Source organism: Anomalospiza imberbis, chromosome 6, assembly GCF_031753505.1.
Source record: "Anomalospiza imberbis isolate Cuckoo-Finch-1a 21T00152 chromosome 6, ASM3175350v1, whole genome shotgun sequence".
Lineage (NCBI taxonomy): Eukaryota > Metazoa > Chordata > Aves > Passeriformes > Viduidae > Anomalospiza > Anomalospiza imberbis.
In genome coordinates, this window is record NC_089686.1 from 3,920,435 (window position 1) to 3,942,278 (window position 21,844).

General features: G+C 46.8%; 1 protein-coding gene and 2 long non-coding RNA genes across 4 annotated transcripts in view; 2 read left to right on the top strand and 1 right to left on the bottom strand.

Moving 5' to 3' along the window:
* The window catches only part of LOC137476559 (uncharacterized), a 340,942-nt gene that overhangs the window by 166,857 nt on the left and 152,241 nt on the right, over positions 1-21,844 (bottom strand). The window lies entirely within an intron of this gene.
* LOC137476561 (uncharacterized) overlaps positions 1-21,844 on the top strand; it is an 81,788-nt gene that overhangs the window by 2,840 nt on the left and 57,104 nt on the right. The window contains exons 2-3 of one of the 2 annotated variants that reach the window (XR_011000417.1): positions 2,838-2,870; positions 3,881-4,672. This is a non-coding gene — a long non-coding RNA (uncharacterized lncRNA). Of the gene's footprint in view, positions 1-1,857; positions 4,673-21,844 lie in introns of those variants that run through there. The other variant, XR_011000416.1, reaches the window with a different exon arrangement.
* The window catches only part of PELI2 (pellino E3 ubiquitin protein ligase family member 2), a 67,755-nt gene continuing 53,465 nt past the window's right edge, over positions 7,555-21,844 (top strand). Inside the window, exon 1 of the mRNA XM_068194919.1 lies at positions 7,555-7,803. Within this exon, the coding sequence (XP_068051020.1) occupies positions 7,727-7,803 (77 nt within the window). The 5' untranslated portion in view covers positions 7,555-7,726. The remainder of the gene's footprint in view (positions 7,804-21,844) is intronic.

The window sequence follows — 21,844 nt, forward strand, 5'->3', positions numbered from 1 at the left end:
AGCTCTCAGCCCCTTCCATGATAACTCGGCTCCTTTGTTAAGGAAAGGCATGATCTGATGAGGTACAAGGCATCTCCATCTCCCAACGATTCCAGAAGCAATCAGGGGCCCACCAGGATCGTGTTTCTCAGCCATTACCTGATTGCTGTGAAGCACCGTTCCAGCCGTCCATCTCCTAAAGAGCCCATCATAAAGACAACCCCACCGGAATCCCGGCCGCTGCCGACAATAGCGAGCCTTTCAGCTTGTAAAGATAATGACTCACTAATTACCCACGCGGAGGAGAAGTGACCATCTATAACCACCTCAGCAAGCTCCCACAGCCGGCAGGAAGGCAGCGCTCCGGATTTTGGGAGCTGCCGCCGCACGGTGATTTTACAGGATGCTGCAGGATGTCGCTCCTTCTGCCACATCCTCCCGACATCTGCGCGCCGATGGTGGTCGCTGCTTTTTGGTGGTGTGTTTGTTGTGGATTTTTTTTTTCTTCCGATTTCCCCTCCTCTTGCTCAGATTTCAATGGTTTTGGGGGCTGCAGCAGCCTTTTTTTGTTTTTTTCCCCCTGAGTTTATGCACTGGCTGGCTGAAGGCAGCCTGGAAGTTTGCCAGGGGCACCTGGCAATGCACTCAGTAAATTACAGCAGTGAAAAGAATGTCAGATGCTGGGAGGGAGTTATAAGGCTTTACTGGTGTATACATTTTGGAGGCCAAATGCTGCTTTTATTACATATTCAGGTATGACCTGGCATCTCTTTACCCTAACAAGATGTAGAGGAGGAAATGATGAATTGCCAGGTCTTGCTGCCCACGAAGACAGAACTCCCAAGTTGTCGTTAACCACAGAATGGACTCACGGAGTAGTTTGGGCTGGGAGGGACCCTTTAAGGTCATTTTGTCACCTTCAGCTAGTGCAGGTTGCTCAGAGCCCTGTCCAAACTCTGCCTTGAATGTTTTCAGTGCTGGTCACCCACCACCTCTTTGGTCAACCTGTTCAGTGCTCCACCACCCCCATCATAAAACCTTCCTCAAAGAACACAAGGTCCCACCAAGATCCCACAGCCCTTTCTGTCTCATCAAGCCCCAGAGTGTCTTCCTTTTCCAAAATCAGTGCTGCAAAGGTTGCCAAAGGCAGTGATGAGGAATTTGGGGAGACAAGGGGATGGGCTCCCATGGGCTCAGTGCTTTTGGCTGTGGAGCTGAATCCTGCTGGGGAACAGCCCGGGCTGGATCTTACTGGAGATGTGGAGGAGGTTTCTGTAACCTGCTGATTATCTGCTGGCTGAATGGGAGCTGGGGAATGTCTCGTTTCTAATATGCAATAATTTCTAAAATGCATTTCATTCTCCATAGTAGAAATATGTGGAAGTGATGTTTGATTTTAAAGTGTCTTTGTGGGTGTTCATGCTTTGCTGGTGGGTGAGATATTTTGGCACCTGCAGACTGGGGAAGTTTTGGTTCTGAGGTTCATAGTGCTGGTACTGATGGCTCCCATCATCCTGAAACTCCTTGAGCATCCCCTGAAAAGGGGATTTCTTGGCTGATAAAAATTGGTTGGGTGATAGCAGCAGCTAGAGAAGGTTTTCAGGAATCAGTGCAATTGGATGACAAACCCTCACCAAGGCAGCCTTTCACACCAGAGCCAGGCTGAGACCACAGATCTGTGCTGTGCCAGAGCTCCAGTGCTTGGAAAGCAGAGCTCCTCTCCTACCCCATATCCTGCAATGATTTGGGTGTTCTCATTTTGTCTGTCTGGGAGAAGTCTGGTTGATTTATGGGATGGCTGAATTTCTCTTTGTGGATGAGGACTCAGCTGTCTGCTCTGGAAGCTGCTCCCCTGGGGGATGGGGACCATCACTGCCAGGGATGGCTCCTGCAGGAGGATAGTGTGATCCAAGCCCAGGGATCCATATTCACCAGCTTTGTCTGCTGGGATAAAGGTCAGAGTAGCAGAATTTCCCCAAAATTAGTTGCAAGTAAATTACAGGGAAACTGTGTCCATCTTTTGCATCCCACCGCTGTGTTCGTGTTAACTTTGCAATGGAGGCAAAATTAAAAAGGAAAAAGGGGTGACATCTTGAAGAGCAAAAGTCCATTCCCAAAACAGCAGCTGGGATAGGGTAGAGGGATGTGGTGATTTGAGAGGGGACTTGGCTCTGGGCTGCAAGGTCTTCAGCAGGAGTTGGAGCTGTGGCTGGACCTGAATCCTCCTGGGAAAAGTGCAATAACGGCAATACCAAGATTTGGGATGCCAGTGTTCTGATTTTGGCAGACACACACACAAAAGGTGTTTATTTTTATTGCCCCGTAGCTAACACAAGTCCTTCAGGAACTGAGCTGCAAAGTGAGTGCAGTGCTGGTGCTCCAGGAAAGGAGGGGGCTGTGGGGCACAGGAAAAGGGACTCAGGAAATCCCTCTGGAATAACCCACGTTGCTGTAAAAGACCTATAGAAGCATCTGGGCACGTTCGGTGGTTTAGATCATTCTCTTTCAAGAGAAGGACCCGTGGTGCCTGTCACACCTGGAATGACAATAGCTCAATTAGAGGCAGCCATTAGACAGATATGGCTAAGGTCATCTTCTAGCTACTTTACTCGGACATTTTCTTGCTGGGTCCTTCTAGAACTCCTTACAGTCAGCTTAAATTTTTTTTGGCTTGTCAGCAAACTTTCCCATTAGAAGTCAGCAGCCTGGCCAGGGCCCCACAATACCACAAAATCCCAGCAATAACCTCTCCCCACTATGAAAATGAAAACTGATTTCCAGCCTTTGGTTTCTCTTGTCTCAGCTGCTAATCCATGCAGCCCTTTCTTTATCTCATGCAACTTTTATCTCTTTGACAGCTCTTGTGGTGCCAAAGCTCTGCTGAACCGCAGGTATGTGATACACATGCAATCACCTCCTCCAGCATATTCATTGACTGCTTTAAGGGGTGTGAATGCTTTATAAACTTTGACATCTTTCTGCAAAAACTTCCTATTGCCCTTTCCCTGGTGCATCACATCTTCCCAGTGCATCCCAGGTATCCATATTTACCTGAACTCCATTGGATTTTCATTTGTGTGGTGCAGGTCAGACTTCGGCTCTTTAAGTTTTTAAACTTGCTTCTTCAGCAAAGTTTAATTTTTTAAACTTGCTTCTTCAGTGGCAAGTTTGTTATTTCTCATCCTGCAGACAAATGCAACCCTTCACAGAATTGTACAAATGCAAATTTATAATAATGTATTTATACAATTTTTTATAGAATATAATTATACAATTATTCATGTAATTGTATTTGAATCTCTTTCCAAGTCTTGGGCCAGTGACATCTCCCTCTGGAAATTTGCTCCTCTGCCAATTTACCTTTTTATTCCAAAATTTTCTTGGTGATACTTATATTTAAGAAGCTCATCAGAGCTACTGCAGAAAAGGAGGGTTTTTCTGTGGGAGTCTCAAGCCCAGACACACAGGGAGCTCATTCACTCGACTCACCAGTGTTTTATTTCACCCCAAACTTCTCCCTTTCACTGCTTGCTGGTCCCAGTGAGTCCCTGGTTGACTTTCTGTCTCTGCTTTTTTTATGAGCATTTTGATGCCTCTGGTAAACTGCTTTGAAATATCTCCTCCACTTGCCTTGCTGGGGTTTTATATTTGCCAGTGTTTGTGCTATATTCCATTTCCTTCATTTTTGACAGCTATCTTTTTTGTTCCTAATAGCCTTCCCCACTCTGCTACTTAACTTCTTTGCTTTTAAAAATTCCTTTAGGGTCTTTATTAGGGAGTGTTACATATTAAGCTGGAGCCTGTACCGTATCTTTAAGCTGCTGCCAGGGTATTTGAAAGTATTTTATCCTTTTAGCTTTTTCACTTATTTTTTAATGCAATTCTCCTCTCTATATTTTAGGTTGTACCATGAATCGAGACCATTACATGCCGTGGTGGAGAATTAAGACAATAGGGGAGATTCTCAGATGGGGTAAGGAAAAGCAAATCTGTTTTATCCTGACCTAAGTCAGGCACTGAACCCCTGAAACATGGACTGAGAGGCTCCCCCAAACATGCTAATCTTTGTATTGCATCAATATGAGCAATCACATCTTATTTTTCCTGCAATTTATTTATCAAATCTACTTTTAAAACACCTGCTGCATTTTCTTCTGCTATTTCTACTGGGTGTCTGCTTGAGAGCCTCACTCACCTGCCAGCTGGAGACTTTCCAGCCTGAAAGGTATCACCCACCCAGGTGATACATGCTTGATCCTAACCTTAGAGCTGAGAGAGTTTTTCTCCTTTCCTGGGAGAAAGGAGAAAAATTAAATTTTTATTCACCTCCCTGGAGCACCAAATCCAGGCTGTTGCCACCCCAGAGTTTAATTTCCCCAGCCCAAACCATCTCCACTGATGGCTGAACATAAACCTGATCCCAGGCCTGGAAACCTCTCTAAGAACCAGGACTGGGAATGGAAACCTTTATCCCAATTTATGCTCTGATCCCATGTGCCATGAGCTCCACGTGCAGTGGAAGCTGCAGGTGTGATTCAGGGGCTGTTTAGACTCACAGGATCCCAGAATGGTTTGGGAATCCCATCCCACCCCTGCCATGGGCAGGGACACCTTCCCCTATCCCACGGTGCTCCAACCTGGCCTTGGACACTTCCAGGGATCCAGGGGCAGCCACAGCTTCTCTGGGCACCCTGTGCCAGGGCCTGCCCACCCTCACAGCCAAGAATTTCATCCCAATATCCCATCTAAATCTCCCCTCTTTTACTTTAAAAACCTCTTTCAGTACTTTTGAAGCCCATTCCCTAAGCCCTGATTCATAAAAGCACTGAAGTGCACTCAGAGTCCAGCACATCTGGAAGTACTTTACTGAATTAGAGACTTATTAATCTTCCTGCATTTAAAATAACTTTTTTATTACATTTTAAAAATAAATGGGCATGCTCTATTTCTTCATGTTTGGGATTTTTTTTTTCAAACTTTGATTTTTAATGCTCGCCTGGCTTGGCTGGATATTCCTCCATCCAGCCAAGCAGCTGCTTGTGCTAAACCTGGGAGCAAAATCCCTCTTTCAGTGTTGATGCAGCCTAGAAGGAGCTCCAAGTTATCTGTGACTCCCACTTTTAGTTTTTTGTGGTTGGAAAACAACCCAGCCTCCCTTCAGCGCCCTGAAAAGCCACCCTGAGACACCCCAAATCCGAAAGGGAAGGATGTTTTGAGCTGAAAAGTAGCAGAGTTCAGCTGTGGGCTTATTTCTCAATTATTTCAATGGGTTTGGGGGGAAAATGCCAGCCAAGTGTTGCTCGTGCAAAGTTGCAAAAGGAATTTTTTGGAGCTGGGGGAAATAGAGGGGCTGGGATTTGAGGTTGGGATCTGTGTGGCACAGGGAGCTGTGTAATGTGTGGCAGAGCTGCTGCTTCCTCCTGGCTCTGCTTCATTAGCCAAAGCATAGAAATTTTAAATATTAAACAATTCTAAGCAGGTTTCCAGTGCTGGCAGCTATTGGTCTGTGGGAGGTTGAAATGAGAAAACCTAAAATTTGGCAAGGAAAGACTCAACAGCCCTCAGAACACCTTGTGGGGCTGGGACTGATCTTCCCTCAACCTGAAACACCCCGTGGGCAGAATGAAGAGATTGGACATGGACAAATGAAGCACATTTCCAAGGGGAAAAAAAAATAATGGATCAGCCCAAGCTCGGGGTTTATGTCACAGTGTCCCACCACAAGTCCATGGCAGGTGAGTCCCCCTCACCCCAGCACAGCTCATCCACCTCCTACAAACACCACAGAATTAAATATTCCCCTGTGAATCCCACTGGGATCTTTTTTCCCTGCACATTCATTTTTCAGCAATGCCAAGAAGAGCGTTTTCTGTATCTAATAATTTTTTCAGCAGTGCAAACCAGTGCATTTTCTGTAGTCATGGAGTGGGAGTCACTTCTGTGTTTAATGACAGCAGATGCACTGGTTTGTGTGCTTGGAAAAAAACCTGCAGGTTTGGGAAAAGGATGCAGAGCTGCCCAACTTCCCTGTTTTCCAAAAAGAGCAGTGTTAGAAAATGAGGAAGTGGAAAAGAGGGGCAAACTCAGACCTCCAAGGTCCTTCCTCATCCCTCCATCCCCAGGTGGGAGCAGTAAAAGATGCTCTAAGTCCAGACCCATCACTGACTTGTGGAAGCCCATCTGAGCTGAGCTGCTTGGGGAGCATTTTTTGGAAGATTACTGGAGTTTGTTAATGCCATGTGAAAGCCAGGCTGCTGGGAAGGTCTTGCTTTCAGGGGAGAGATGCAGAAATTGAAGAGGATGCTGCCACAAGCCTTGTTTTCCACGCTGTTTTTGGGAATTTATTTGTTTCCTTTGACAGTGACTTACGGCCCGGCTTTCTTTTCTATTTTGTTAGAGCAATAAAGAAGATAAATCTATAATAATTCAGCTCCCTGTCTTCAATAAAATCTTGTCTTCTTCACACAGCCCCTGGGAAGATCTCCATTTTGCAGCCCTTCGAGATTGGTTGTGTTTTTCCATTTCACCTCTTCACCGGAACGACAGAAAAATAATATTACCTGTAAAATTAATAGCTAAATACAATTTCTGGCAGAGGGAAAGCTTTCACAGCAGGAGCAGCTGTGACTCTGCTGGCCCCAAGGATGCTCTTCAGCAAAGGTGGATGCTCCCATTGCTTCTGTCTTTGATAATGGGTTGGAAACCTCAAATATCAGCTAACGAGAGTTTCTGTCTTCAGCACGGATTAACATCAAGCCAATCTTTGCTGGTTTCGGGCTTTAGTCAGGTGCAGAGGACAAAGGAGGAGAGAAGGGGATGGTGGTGGGGCAGACAAAAATATCCTTGGAAGTCATCGAATGGGCTGGGTTGGGCAGGACCTGAAGGGCCGGTGAAGAACAAAGGGGGTGAGGGCATTTCTGTGCCCCCAGACAGAAACTTCTGTCCCCTCCGCAGGAGGCAGTGGGCAGGGGAGGCTGGAGCGTGGCTCCACGCCACCCCCAGGGACGGGGCACGGAGCTGGGAGCGGCGGGCACCGCGAGGGCAGGCCCTGACGGTGACAGCCCGTGCAAGGTGAAGGGGGCGGGCGGCGGCTGCGCCGCTCCCTCAGGGGCCGGAGGGGAGCCGGGGGCTCTGCAGCGATCACGGGGAGCTCCTTCAGAGCCCGCAGCGGCCCCGCACTCACCCAAACCTGGGGCAGCGGGGTCTGGAGACACGCCGCGGATGCCGGGGGCAGGAGGGGATCCAGAGCCGCACAGGCGATGTGGGACCCGGGCTGAGGTGACCCGCAGCCCCCGCTCGGGAGCCCTCGGTGACCCCGAGCCGCGGCCGCCGGTGCGCGGCCCCTTTAAGAGCGGCCGGGTCCCCTTTACTCTATGTTTACATAACACGGCCGGGCCGTACCACTGCTGCCCGTGCCGGGGGGGGGAAGCGGCGAGCGGGAGGGGGCGGGGCGCCCCCGCGCCCAGCCCCGCCCCGTCCGCCGGCCGTTAATGGGAGCGGGGAGGGCGGGGCCACCCGCAGCCCCGCGGGGGGGGGGGGGGGGGGGACGGCGCCGGTTGGCTCCTCCCGCCCCCCCGCCGCGGCGGGTTGGTCCGTTCCCCCGGCGGCCCCGCCCCCCGCGCCCCCCGCGGTGTAGTGGCCGTTGCCGGTGGCCGGCGGCGCAGAGCGGAGCGGAGCCCGCTCGGGACGCGCTCCGGTCGCGGCGGCTGGGACGGGGGGCGGCCGGTGCTACCACAGCGGCGGCCCCATGTTTTCCCCCGGCCAGGAGGAGCTGTGCGCGCTGAACAAGGAACCCGTCAAGTACGGGGAGCTGGTGGTGCTGGGGTGAGTGCTGGGCAGGGGCTCCGGGGAACGGGGGAGAAGCGTGGCAGTCCCGGGGCGGCGGGAGCGGCGGTGGCTGCCCGTTCCCAGCCTCCGGGTCGGCGCCGGCCGCGTCCCCGCGCTGCGAGGGAGCGCTCGGGGCTGGAGAGGGGCGCGAGGGGGCGCGTGGCGCTTCCCGCCTTCTCCCCGGCCGAGTGCGCGGCGCGGCCGCTGGAGGCGGGGAGCTGATCCCGGTGCCCGAGGGGAGCTGGGAAGAATGGATTGGGGGTGGGGGGGGGGGGGTCCCGTTGCCTGAGGAGAGTAGGGAGGGATGGATGAGGGCGCCGCGGTGCCTGAGAGGAGCGGGAGGGATGGAGGAGTGAAAGGGGGGAGGTCCCGGTGCGTGACGGGGCGCGCGGTGCGGCCGTTGCGGGGCGCCGGTACCGGAGGGCAGCGGGGAGGGATGGAGCGGGGACCCGGTGCCGGAGGGCAGCGGGGAGGGATGGAGCGGGGACCCGGTGCCGGAGGGGAGCGGGGAGGGATGGAGCGGGGACCCGGTGCCGGAGGGCAGCGGGGAGGGATGGAGCGGGGACCCGGTGCCGGAGGGCAGCGGGGAGGGATGGAGCGGGGACCCGGTGCCGGAGGGCAGCGGGGAGGGATGGAGCGGGGACCCGGTGCCGGAGGGCAGCGGGGAGGGATGGAGCGGGGAGGGAGGGATGGATGGGGGCTGCTCCCGGTGCCGGAGCGGCCCGCGCGGCGCGGCCCTTGCCGGGTCCCGGTGCCGGGAGGGACGGACGGGCGGATGCAGCGAGATCCGGCCGCTCTCGGGCATCGAGGTCGCGGCGGGGCTTGGGGAAGAAACTTCTTGCGGGGCCTGGAGGTGCGGGGTTATGGCACACAAACCCCCCCCGCTCCCCGCTGCGGGCTCCGTCCCTCCGCCGGTGCCGCCGTCCCTCGGCCGCTGGCTCCGGGAGACGGCGTCCTCCTTGCAGATGACTTTGGAATGGGGAGGGTGAAGAGCTTATGTTCAGATTCGTCGTGGAAATGTTTATTTTCTCGGCTTGATATGGATCTTAAAGTAATCCGCTTGGCATTACGCTGCTGCCCTGCTGCTAAAGCTCGCAGCCGCTCTGCTGAGCGCCGCGGAAGCAGATGAGAGAGAAGCGTCTAAGCCGTGCTTGCCGAGAGCCCTCGCCAACCTCAGAAGAGATGCATAATTTTGGTAGTTCAATACGTGGTTAATGGAGTAATTTTTCAGTGCTAAACACAACGGAAAGGTTTGGAGCCAGCCGCGAAGCAAGCAGCACGGTCACAGCCTCGCTGCGTTACTCAGCCTCCCCCAGAATCTGGTGTATATTTGCTGCAAGGTCGTAGACAAACCCTGTTCTGGTTTCTTAGGGATTTTTTTGTTCTGTTTCGGTGCTTTCCTAAAGAGCCGTGTTCACCTTTGCAGAAGAACTGTTTGAAAAGGAGCAGTCCAGGCTGGGTACTCGTATCCAGTAGTGCACCTTTTTTCCTTAAGGGAAGCTGAATGTTTCCTGTCACGAGACTGGGTCAAGATGCAGTTACCGTGGAATAAAACACAGCTGCTGTCGTGAGCGTGGCGTAGCTGCTACTTGAAATCCTTGAATTTAAGTCCCTTGATTCGTGAGGAATACCCATATCACACTAAATTTAATGAAGAAACATTCTTACTGTTTCAGTTGTGGCAGTGGCGGGTGAGCTCAGCCGTGCAACACTGTCTCTGACAATAAAGTCATAGTATAACGCAGAATCTTTAATTAAATTAGAGTGCCTAAATTGATGTTGTGCTGCAGAGGCTCTTTGTGCACAGCTGGAAGCATTTTCCTTTCTGTTGCTTTACTATTTTTAGCAGCAGTTGAAAGTACAGAAGTATGAAATGTTTTGGCTCTGATCTTAACCTGGCAGAGTCTGGTGCGCTTTGCCTTTAATATGGGGATGCATTGATCTCGGTTTATCGGTTCTGCTGGGCTCTTGATCTTCGCTGTGTGTGTTGAAACGCGCCAATAAAATCGAAATAAAATGTATATGGCTGGGTTTAGGTCCTGCTTGAGTTTCAGCCGGTCTCTGAAACTACTGAGGCTGCATCTTGTAGGTGTGAGATGCACTGGAAATGCAAACAGATGCTGTTGTCCTTGCAGTGCAGCCAGGGACAAGAAGTCTGTGCAAGGGAGCTGAGTGTCCCTTGGCTGCACTCGAACAATGGGGCACTGGCTGTCACTGCTCACACAATGGGATGTAGGGCTAGGTAGACGTGATGGAAGCAATCCAGGAAATCTCATGACTTCAGTAACTGTATTTTTAAATTTTAGACCGAAGACTGTTGTTTTAAGAGCCCTTTGCCACTTCAGGAGTTCATTACTGCCTGTCCTATCAAGGTGTCTTAAATGTTTGTAGTACCATAAATAATGCAAGCATCCCTCTCTTTGGTGACTCAACATTTGTGACTAGGAGCTCTTGGAGCAGCTTAAGCTGTTCAGTATGCTAAAAAAACCACTTAATACCTGTTTTGTATTAAAATCTTGTAATCTGGAGTTTCATTTAAATAAGACAATGTAAATCTGCTCTCCTCCCTGCAGTGAGACTGAGACCTGGGGACCAGCAGAAGCGTACTGTTGCAGCTTCTGTTACAACTGCCTGATTAAAATTGATAGAGCAGCCTCGCAGCTAGGTTAAAAAAAAAAAAAAGCTGTTTTGAGACACTGTGTGGGTTGTTTTTTTTTTTTTTTAAAGCTTTGATTGTGATGTTGATGAACAACTTGTGTCTTGAACTGTGAGACTTTTAAATTAGGTGGTGAAAAGGATGATGAACAAAGGAATTGGCATACCTGGCAAACTGCTGAGCTCCTGTTTTTAAGATGACAAAACTTTCCCTTTATCTTTTGCTCTCACTCTGCCCCAGCTGTATTAAAGTGGGGTTGCTGTACCTTGACCTTTAAATCGAGGGGAAGGCGTTTTTTTTTTTGGCAGGAGGCGGCTCTCCCAGCAGGGCACGTTCCTTATTGTCTCAATAGTTGGGATTGCTCAGTCTGCACCTCAGTGTGAGCCCCAGTAAAGCCCGAGGCGTTTCGTGTCGCTAACACATTTCTGATAACCTTCTCCCAGCTCTGTGCTGGCAGTGATGTGGCAGCGTATGTTTGGTTAAGGTTTTGCCGAGGTTTACATAATCAATGTTGTAGTGAATAGAAGCAGTTTATGTAAATCGAGCCAGACAGGTCAAGACGGCTGGTAAAGAAGAGATCATCTGCTTTATTGTGAATCTGCTTGTGTACATCTGCTCGTGGCATCATCTGCTCACAAAAGGCTCTGGATTTCTTGGTGAAGCAGAAACATTCATATTCTAATTCTTTTTGAAGAAAAAAAAGCAGCTTTGTTTGAAGTCCTGTCGAAGTAATGGCTCATTATATATTTCTTGGAACGTGGGGCTGGAGGGAGTTAAGGAGATGCTGAATGCAGTACCAAGTACCTGAATAGTGTCAGGGTGTTTGTTACTGCCGTTGTCAATAGCTTTTGTTTGATTTATCTGGTGCCCTAATGTTTTGGCACCTTGCTCCTGGTGCCCCTTTGTCTCTTAACTTTGAATTGTGCCCTGAAGCCTTTATTCCAGCAGTGTCACTTCTGCTAAAGGCATGGAGGAGCTGGTCCCTGGCTGCAGGGGGTGACTGTCACTGAAGGCAGGTGACAGTGGCCTGGTGCCCTTAAATCCCTTGGGACTGCACGATGGCGATGGGCAGCTGTGACCTCTTAGGAAAGTCACTTGATTAAAATGATGTAAATGGAAGGAGGAACAGCAAAGAGACATGGGCTGTAGTCAGTGGCACAGTTCTGTAGCAGTGAAAGATTTGTACCTGCCACTGAATGCTCTTTTGGATGGGGCTTCTGGTAGCTGTGTACATGTAAATGGAACATTTCTTATTAACCAAAGGCTTTCTTGGTGTTTGCTGCTCCTTAGCAAGGAGGTACAGCCTAGTGCATCCTCAGCTGAGGAAGACTTTGTCATACAGACTTACTGCATTTTCCAATATCTAATGCATTTTTTAATTTAACCAGACAAAACTCTAAGGGCTGTCCATCAGTGTTGTTACAGTAGTAATTTTGAAATTGCTGTCAACATTTTACATGTAAGTTTTCCATTGACTATCATTAAAATAAAGGAATTGGTTAATTTGGAGGCTTCAGTGCTGAAATAAGCCACTGTGAGTTATGTGAGCATTGTTTAATGTGGATTCTTGGACATCCTTGAATAAACAGGCTGTAGTTCTGCTTAAATTTAACCTTTTGGGAAAGCAGAATAAAAGGATAGGTCTTGGAGCAGCCTGGTCTGGTGGAAGATGTCCCTACCCGTAGTAGGGGGTTGGAACTGAATGGTTTTTAAGGTCTCTTCTAACCCAAACCATTCTGGGATTCTACAAAAATTCTCACGTGTGTTTACAGTCATACATTTTGTGGTAACTTTTGGGAAGCTCTTCTCTTTGATGGACCACTTTATAGTTGAAGCAACTTTAGATCTGAAACAGTCTTTTTGTATTAATCTAAAGAGACATGCATTTTTAAATTCCTATTTTTCATACTGTCTCTTTCTGACTGATCAGAGTTCCCACTACCACTACCTTCTTGCAGGGTAAGCAAAGTTTCTGAAGTGTCTTCTGCTTATAAACACATTTCTATTTTTTTTAACTTTTACCTGTCTGGCTTTTCACGTCACTCATGTTCATCTCTTGCTGTGCAGTTCAGGAAGAAGCCAGTGCAGGTTTCCAGTGGTGTTGACAAATGCAGAAGCAGTGTGGGATCTCTGCTTGTCCTTGAGTGCTGTTTGCTGCTGTGCATGGACTGAAGGGGGAGGGAGAGTCATCCTGGCTGTGGAATTAAACTGGGGACTTAGTTTGCACATAGATGGATTTGCTGATACCAGACTGAGGCTTGGTTTAATGACTTGGTGGTTTCCTGCTCTGTCTGCTACAGATATATTGGTGAAACTGCTTAGGTGACCTGAGTTCTGCTGTTAAGCCTTATTTAAAAACGTACTTTAGGTTTCATTTAGAGGAGTGACTGTAGCACATAATGGGAGCTACCAGTTAAATGTGTTCAAGGTCATGATTCTCTGAGAGTCGTTGGCTCCAGCAGTCATAGTTGGAAGGCTGCTGTTCTGGAGAAACAGATTTTTTAAAATAATTTTTCTTTTTCATATTGACAGTAGCTTCTTGGTGATCTTTATGTCTTGTGCTGGGTTTATGGTGGATCTTATATGTGCATATTGCAAATGTGTCATCAGGGTCAGATCAGCACTTGCAAGGACATTAATCAAACACCAGAAGAATTGTGTGTGAACCGAACATTAACTGCAGTGTAGGAAAACAGTGGAAAGGATTGTATCTGAGGAAAGGTCTGTGGATTTTTTTGGCAAGCTTGTGTATGGCTGGATAGAGCAAACGTTTTGCTTCATTTAAGAAAGAAAGCATACTTGAGTTGTTTTTTTTTTGCAGCTATCCTATTCCTTGGAGTACTTTTGACTTTCTCAGAGTGCAGATTTGTATCCAGCTGTAGGCTTTATTCACAACATCTCAGTACCAATGTAAAATCAGAGAGCAGAAACATCAGACTCTAAAATCTATGTTTATTGAAGCAAATCACAGCATCAAATGTCTGCATGTTTAATGTTTGTTATAAAAAGGAAACTGAGTGCATTCTGGAAGTTAAACTAATCCCCTTGGTGTGTACAGCCAGAAGGTCACACATGTGGAAGTGAAAGGCTCAGGTTTTTTTTCTTGAAATATGGAAAACACTTTACTCTGAATAAACAAGTCTGGGAAATGTAGGACTTTGCCTTTGATGCAGTTCTTGTGTAGAACCAAGTAGCTGTTTCTCTTCAGCCCTGGCAGAATCAGGGATGAATAGTTTTCCATTTTCAGCTGAAATTTGTAAATGGGTAAATACTGTAACAGTCCACTTGGTTCTACTTTAAAATAAGCATTTAAACCAAGAAATTACTTTCTAGGCTGTTAAGGTTTGGGGTTTTTTTTTTTGTTGCTGAAAGCAGTATCTTTCTTAAGCTATTTCTTGTTCTTTTACTGTGATTACAAGGTTGCTTGAGAACAGATTTTTCCTAAGAAGTCAGGAATTTATTATGCAGTTCAAACTGAAATTATGGCTGGTTTACACTTACAGAACTAATGCTGCTCTCTGACTTGCTCAGTAGTGATAGAAGGTATAAATTTGATACTTTAAGATAACAAACTCCTTCTTCTGTACCCTAATGAGAAGGTGTGTGAGTGTAGTACCGAGCCTGTGCCTTGCTCTAGGTGGGGTTTGTTGGTTCAGGGTGCCAGCAGGGAAGTTTTACAACTGTTAGCAAAGTCCTACAGAAGTGTCTTGTTTCCTGTTGGTATTGTCTGCACAGCCTTTGGTTCCCAGTTTGTCCTGAGCACTTGTGACTGGTGTGGCTGTGAAACCTTCCAAAGATGACTCCTGTGGTGTGTGATTTGCAGTCTTTGTTTTGTGCTTCTTGTGGTGTCATCTCTGTCTGGTTATTCTGCACTGTCATACTTGTGGCTTACTTGTCCTGTGGTCAGCAAGGCAAGTGAAGTGGAGGAGGATTTGGTCTAAGCTCCCAGCTTGAAGAAGGATCTTGAGCTGGTTTCCAGTGTACTTTGTGCTGTCAAATCCTTTTTTTGCCTCTACTGTTTGATACCTTAAATCTCATTTGTGTTGGGGATGCTTTTTCTTTCATCAACAGAAATCCTTATGTTTGCTCTTGCTTTGTCCCAAGGTCACCACTGGAAGCTTGCACATGACTTGTCACGAGTTTAAACCTTGAGGGACAGGAATGAGGACGCTGGCATAGGGAGTGTGCCTGCTTCCAGAGACTTCTGAGGCAAAGCTGCTCATTCTGTTTGTTTTATAAAGACATCACTAAATGGTGCCCTTGAATTTTCCCTTCACCTGCATAGTAGACCAATATGTTGAGGGGCTCCTGCCTTTCCTTGTTTCCCTCTTGATAAGATGCAGTTCAGAATTTTATGTCTACCTTATTTTTGCATCATATTTGTTTTGAGGCATCTCCTGCTGTAGCTTTATGTGGGTTAGCCCTGGGTCTTGAGTTCATAGTGATGTCCCTGTACTTTAGGGGACCAATTTGTGCCTTGTCTGACAAACTGTAAGTAACATCTGGGATTAGACTGCTTTAATCCTATTACTTGCTAGCCTGGAATAGTCTTGGTACTCATGTTAAGCAAAAGTACAGTTGAGAGCAGTGGGGGTTCCAAAGCAGAGATTAGTGAGCTCTGAGGGCCGAGCAGGAGCAGTGCTGTCCCACCAGCTGTGCCCCCTCTGTGCTGCCTCCTCTGTTTGACCTTGTAATGTCACCTCCTGTGCAAATACTCTCCCTGGGTCTCTGCAGTGTCCATGACTGAGTAATGATTTAAAACCAAACAAAGAGCAGGGAAGGATAGTGGGCAGCAAACGGTTTGTAGGGTTTCCTTAAAGTCTGAGTAGGCATCGCGGTGCTGGGAATTCAGCACTAGGAGTAACCTGTCTTTGGGTTTGCCTAGGAATACACATCTCTCCTGCCCTTCCCACAAACAGTTGGCTCGAGTTAAAAGATCTTAGGATTCAGGAAGAAAGTCCTTGTAGGAAATCCCTGTACAGTGAAACTTCAGCAGATTTAAATATTTGGTATTTGAAGTCTTGTCACTGAGGGGCGGTGTGGCAGGAGGATGCAGCATTTTAGTGTGATGGGGCTATGAGTGATGTGTGAACAAGGTGACACTGGACTTGCATTGTCTTCATCTAGACAATGCTTCTACAATTACTCATTCTGATTAGTATAACCTCTGTTCCTAAAAATAGCAACTATCAGCTGTTTTGCAGTGAACTTTCTCTCAGTTCTTCATATTCCAGCCTTGGAAGTCCTCATGTGAGGTCACTGGGAAGCGCGCACACAACTGGGTAGGACAGCAGTTATTGGCTCATGGAGAAGAGAGAGTAATTCAGCTAAAAGCTTTCCTCTGTTTCACAACAGAAATGTCATCTGGAGGGAGCACATTAGAAACAGCAGTTGTGAAAATGGATGCAGACAACGTCTACAAAGCTGAAGAGTTTGTTGTGTTAAAAGCAAATTGGTTTGGAGATGAGCTCTATTTGATGAGGAATGATGTGAAGGTGCTGATAGCTGAAAGACCTCTCTAAGCATCCTGCTTTCAATAGCAGTTTGTTTCTGCTGGAGAGAGAGAAAGCAAACAGGCTCTGTTTTGTGCTTCTGGAAGTGATTTACTTCAGATCATTTAACAGTATAATTTTTAATATTTCATGCTGACCTCACTGTAGATGCAACTTGTGTTTCAAGGAGGATGGAGTAGATGTGGGTTGTACCTAATCTGGGTAGCCCAAGGCTTCCTGTTCTAGGGAATTGGTACAAAGGCCACACGTGCCCTCCCTGAGTGTTTGTCAATAAAGACCTGATGTTCTTTTGTCATATTTATTGCTTGTATTAACTATGATATAGCTACATGGCTGTGTAGCAACTAATTGTGTTTACCAGAGGTGCCAGCAGGCAGCTGCACAGTGAGTCAAGTACTGTGTAAAATGTCTGTTGTGCTGCCTCCCCAAAGGAGTGGCAGGCAGGACAAGTTGTGAGACAGCTGCCATATAGTAGGTTAAAAAGAGAAGGCCAAGAAGCATTGTGGTCATTTCTTTGAGTACTGTAATGTTAACTGACCCCTGTTGTTGCAAAATTATTTTATTTTCTTTTTAGGCTCAAGAAATTTGAGGACAAAAAGTTACCAGTCTTTCTCTCTGAGGAATGCTTCTTAACTTTTTGAAGCACTTACTGAACTGTAATGATGCATTTAGTGGGCTTTCAAATTACTCTTCACCCAGAAATGTGTGCTGTCTTTAATTTAGAATCCAGTTCATAAGCTGTCTTGAAAGTATTTTATTCTTCAAACTGGCTGGCTTTAGCAATGCCTCAACAAACAGGTAGGCTTCAAACTTCTAAGGTGTATCCTCTTAAGGCATGGAAATGTCATGGGTGGGGACAGAGTGGGACTGACTATGAAGACAATTAGTCACTGTATGAAAGTAAACAAATTGAAGTGAATAAAATCTTAAATCTCTGCTTGCCTGTTACAAATAAACTGGAGCCCAAATGTGCAAACCCTGGAGCACGTGCCCCTAGGAAGAGTGAAAGAACTGTTTAGTCTGGACACAGAAGTTAATGGGCTGAAACTTTGATATAAGCACAGCTGTATTTCTTCATGTGCAACAGCATGAATTCATTTTGATTGTTGGTGTCTGATTTAATGCTGGTGGAGGCACAGCCTTTGAAACAGGAGTAGAGTTTGTGTGTGTCTTCCTTTCACAGGAGACGCTGTGCTGCTGAAAGATAGCGAGGGCTGCGTGGTTCCTGCTTCCCAGCACATCCTGTGCCAGGGTTCAGCACCTCACAGACTGACTGTGTTTTTTATGGAACATTGACTAATAAACCAAAATGTTGCTGTACTTTCAAGTTGCCTTCCTCCTAGTGCATGTTTGACCTCTGAGAGCAAATAGCTGCGCGGCTCAATACTTGGATTCAAAATCACTCTGGTGTTGAAGACAAATCTTTCAGACTTGGGAGGATTCATTACCTTGTGCTTGCCCTAACCTTCCTGCTAACATACATGCAATGCTTACTTTGAATTGCATTCTGAATCTTAAAATTTGCTGGAGTAGTTTCTCAGTGCATCAGGAAGTGAGTTTTGATTCATGAGTTTGGTGTGTGCTGGGCAGTGGGCAGAAGTCCCATTCCAGAACCCCGTGTGTGATGGGAGAGGTGGCAGTGCCTTGTTGCAGGTCTGCAGTACAGAGGAATTCTTCCTACGTGTTCCCTCATCTGACTCTGCCAGAAGATTTAATTAAATGGGCTGCCAGCACCTTGGTGGTTTTGCCAAAAAACTACTGGCAAATTAAGCAAACGGAATGATTTGGTGTTGGGGCAGATCTGTGAGGAGGCAGGTGTTGGTTCATGTGAGCAGCTGAGTAACTTCTTCCATCAGAGCAAAAACTGAAGAAGGAAGTTTGTCAACAGTTAAATGGACAAGCCTTGCATGGTTTTTTACTCCACTTATGTTTTAGGCTGGGCTTCACTGGAAGAAGGAAAATGAAAGATGAGAGATGCCTCAAAACAGCACTGGTGCTGCAGCTGTGCTTGGGATGGTGCTGGCAGTCCGGGAAGTTGCAGGATCTGCCTCCATGGGCAGTGGCCGTGGAAGCTGCAGTGCTTTGTTCTTACTGACTGTGCTGGGATTTGTTCCCTCGGTGAGATGCCTTGCTCAAGGTGCCAGGGTAGAGACTGCAAGCTGCTTGTTTGCTTTTAGGAATGTGCACTGCAAATTCTTCCTGTAATTTCCATAAATATTTTCTTAATACCCAAATGTTTTTTTCTGCCCTTTTTGGTAATGAGTCCCTGTGCCCATTTAAAATACTTTGATGGAGCTTTCCCAAAATCTCTGGGTATGTTCCTTCTTTTGCCTATGAAAGATAACTAAGCTGGGTTTTTTCCAGTATTTTCAGTCTGCTTGCTGTCAGAGCAAAGGGGCTTTAACTTTTGACTTGGGTTTGGTGCCTTTTTCCATGTTTGAGCACAAAATGCTGGAGTTCCATTGCTCACTTAGCTGTGCCTTATCTCTGGTTGTGCAATCCCACTTCCAGCTGCAAAACTGAGTGCCATATATCCAGTTTTATTGCAAGTTTAGGGTTTCCAGCATGCAGAGACTGGTGTTATCCAGCAAACAGCTGTCCATGTAAGGATGCAGGAAGACTACAGAAAGTACAGTTCCCTCTGTAAGCAAAGCCAGGGTTTAAGTGATTAGGAGGGTCTAAGTCAAGCTCTGTGTACCCTCCTAGTTTATTATGTGCAGTGTGACTTCAAATTCAGCTCAGGAATTGGCCTCTGATCATGTATTGCTGGTTTGCACCTTCAGCTCTTTGGAGGAGACTGGTTTATGTTATGGCTTTACCTACTGGCAATCTCTTGGTGTAGAGAGAACAATGGTAAAATGATGCTTTGTTAAAGGGTAAGCAGATTGAGGCAAAAGTGATTTGCTCTTTCACCTCTGGGCATTCTGTAGCCAGCCAGTGCAGGCGGAAGGAAGGAACTGGATTTGGGGTTGGCTGGGGTCCAGTTGCAGACTCTATTCAGACCCAGGTGAGAAGGAGTATGGGCTTATTTGTAAGTTTTGGGCAGAGATGACAGTTGAGAAAAACCAGCTGTCTCACTTTTGTGAGCTGGTGAAATTAGTTATGAATATGTCAGGTGGTAAAAGTGGGATGCTTTGTGCTGTGCAGAGATTGAGAAATGCATTAAAGATCAGTTTGTCATGCCTAAGTCAAGAGACCAAAACATTTAGCCGAGTTAAACTAAGAGAGATAAGAATGTATGCTGCTCTTTAATATCCAGAAAAGATGTGTATTCATTTGTAAAAACAACTCATTTATTGCACCCATGAGTACAAAGGGATGTTCTTCCCCCTCCTGCACCATTCTAACTTGTGCATGAACTAAGTGGAGCTTGTGTAAGTGATTGTGAGCAGCCTTTGGTTTACTTAGTCATTATTAAATCTAAAGGCTGGTCTGGGTAGGGATAACACACATTTCATTTTCTTCCTGCTTCTCTTCCTAGACTTTACTCTGTATTTGGAGAAAGACTGAGTTTATTTGATGTACAGACCTATGCAGTGTGACAGCTGTTGTCAAAATTTAAAAAATCTGGTATAGCAAGAAGAGATTGACAGGACCTTTTAGTTTCCTGTTATTTATTGTTTGTTTTGGAAGAACAAAAGTCCAGATGATGACTGTTCAGATGGGCAGTTTGTCTTGGCATAAACAAATCCTGGTTAAAATCTGGAGTTCTGAACAGGTGCTCGTTTCACTGATGGTCATAACTGCTTCTAGTGATGCCTCAGGTTTTAGCTTTTCTATGTTTCAGATTCACTGCTTCAGTGTGTGGGTCTGGGCTTCATATTAGGGGATGGTGAGCTCTCTGCATAGAGCAGGGAGACAAAACAATTGCTTCTCTACCTGGAGACCAAGGGCAGTCCATCCCGATCTCAGGCCCAAAAACATAAATAGTGGTGGACTGAAGAGAGAAAAACAAGAAGGATAGGACTTCATGGGGTAAAGCTGTAATAGGACCATTAGCTCTAATATGCAAATGGATCAGAACTTATAATAGAATGAGACCCTGTGACCTTTTGTGACCATTTTGGTTCACCTTGTGCTGCCCAAGGTGGATCCATTGAGGCCTTCTAATAAATCCCTACTTTATTCTTTAACTCAGTCTAGCCTCTGTTCTAGGTCAGCCTTCACAAGGCATCAGTAGCCTCTGAACTGCTGCTGTTTGTGGTGTGGGATAAGCTGTTTAAGGATCTGGTTTTGGGACAGAACAAGGTGTCAGTTTTGGGATGGTGATGCCACACCTGCAGAGAAGCAGTCACTGCTCCTGGCTGCCCAGGCAGTTTTCTTGCAGGACACTGAATCCTCAGCTCTGCTGCCACCACAGGCTCCCTCTCCCAGTCACTTTCCATCTGCCTCTGGTGAATACGCCGTGATTTACTGAGAGATGTAGTGACAGGTGAGGTTGTAGTCTGTAACTGGAAATGAAGGATGTCACTGAACTGATTTTATTCCACAGCCTCCCGATGCTATTTGAGCTCTGGTGAGGAGAGGCTGTAAAGATGAATGAGATTCCTGCCCCCCTCCTTGTTAGACATCAGGGAATCCATGTGACTGATTCTCACCTCTGAGAAAAAACTTCAATTGGAGCTGTCACCTCAGTAGACAAAGAAGGAATCCAACTGCAAGACATGTACCCAGAGGAAATCATGCTTTGCTGGTTCCCTGGCTTATGAAACTCCTTGTTTTTTCATTGTTCTCCTTGTCACTACTAGTGCTTCACCTCTGCTGCCTGCAGTAGTAATAACAGTGTTGGGATGTTGAGTTCGAGTGGGAATGGACACAAATGTTCTGCTACCCCAGGTAACTGAGGGCTGGCTGTAGGAGAGGTTTGGGTGAAGAAAATAACTGAGTGTTGTCTTTTCTTGGAAAACCAGCTCTTTGGAGTCATTTTGAACACAACTTGAAACTGCTTTGAGAATTGTCAGCAATGTCTCATGGAGTTTAGCAGCCTCATATTTTGCCTCATGGATGAGCTCAGTTCAGAGCTAAGAATAGTATTCTGTGTTACTCAAACATGTAAATTTTCTGGATGTGGAAAGTCTTCTTTTCCTAGTGGTTGTAAAATAGCCTAGTGGAGGATTTTTGTCCTTGGCTGAAACTCTAAAAGGAAGAATTTGGGAGTTGTCCAGACATGAATGCCTCTCCAGTAGATTTCAGGCTTGTTCCTTTCTAATGGGCAGTTCCAGAAGATTTGCTTCTGAGTTTTACAAAGATACTGAAACAAACTAATGGGGTGTGAGTATTTCTGGATGCCATTCTTATTTTCTGCTCCCCCTCAAGGTGGTGCAGCCTGAGAGATTTCTACAAATGCTCTTTTTTGATAGGGCTGTAGGAGAAAAAGAAAACAGTTGTGAGAGACCCTTAGAGATACTCCTTATGGGTATGATGCCAAAGAATTGACAGAGTAGCAAGGGCATGTGTGGTTTATGTTCTGAAATGCACATGCAGCACCTTTAGCTGGGCAAGAGAGGACAGCAAAGAATTCGGTATCTGCAAAAACCACCTAAAAACGAGATAATACAGACATAATCTGAGTCTTTCACAGCCTCATGCCCTGTAGTGGCTGCAAAGCTCTTCAGCATTGTACCACTCCCCTCTTCAGCTGGAAACAGTGCAGCATGGCCAAGGTGCCCTTATGGAGAGTGATGTCAGGTATTAAAAACTTGAGGGCAACAGGGAATCTCTGGAGCCAGGCAGCTGTAATCAATTACTTGATTTCTGTCTCTCTGAACTAGCTGCTGCAGTCATGCTTTGCTGGGCAATGCACTTCCAATTTCAGTCTTGGGCTCATGAGCTTTATTTCCACAGCTGAATTTCCATTTGGCTTGCAAAA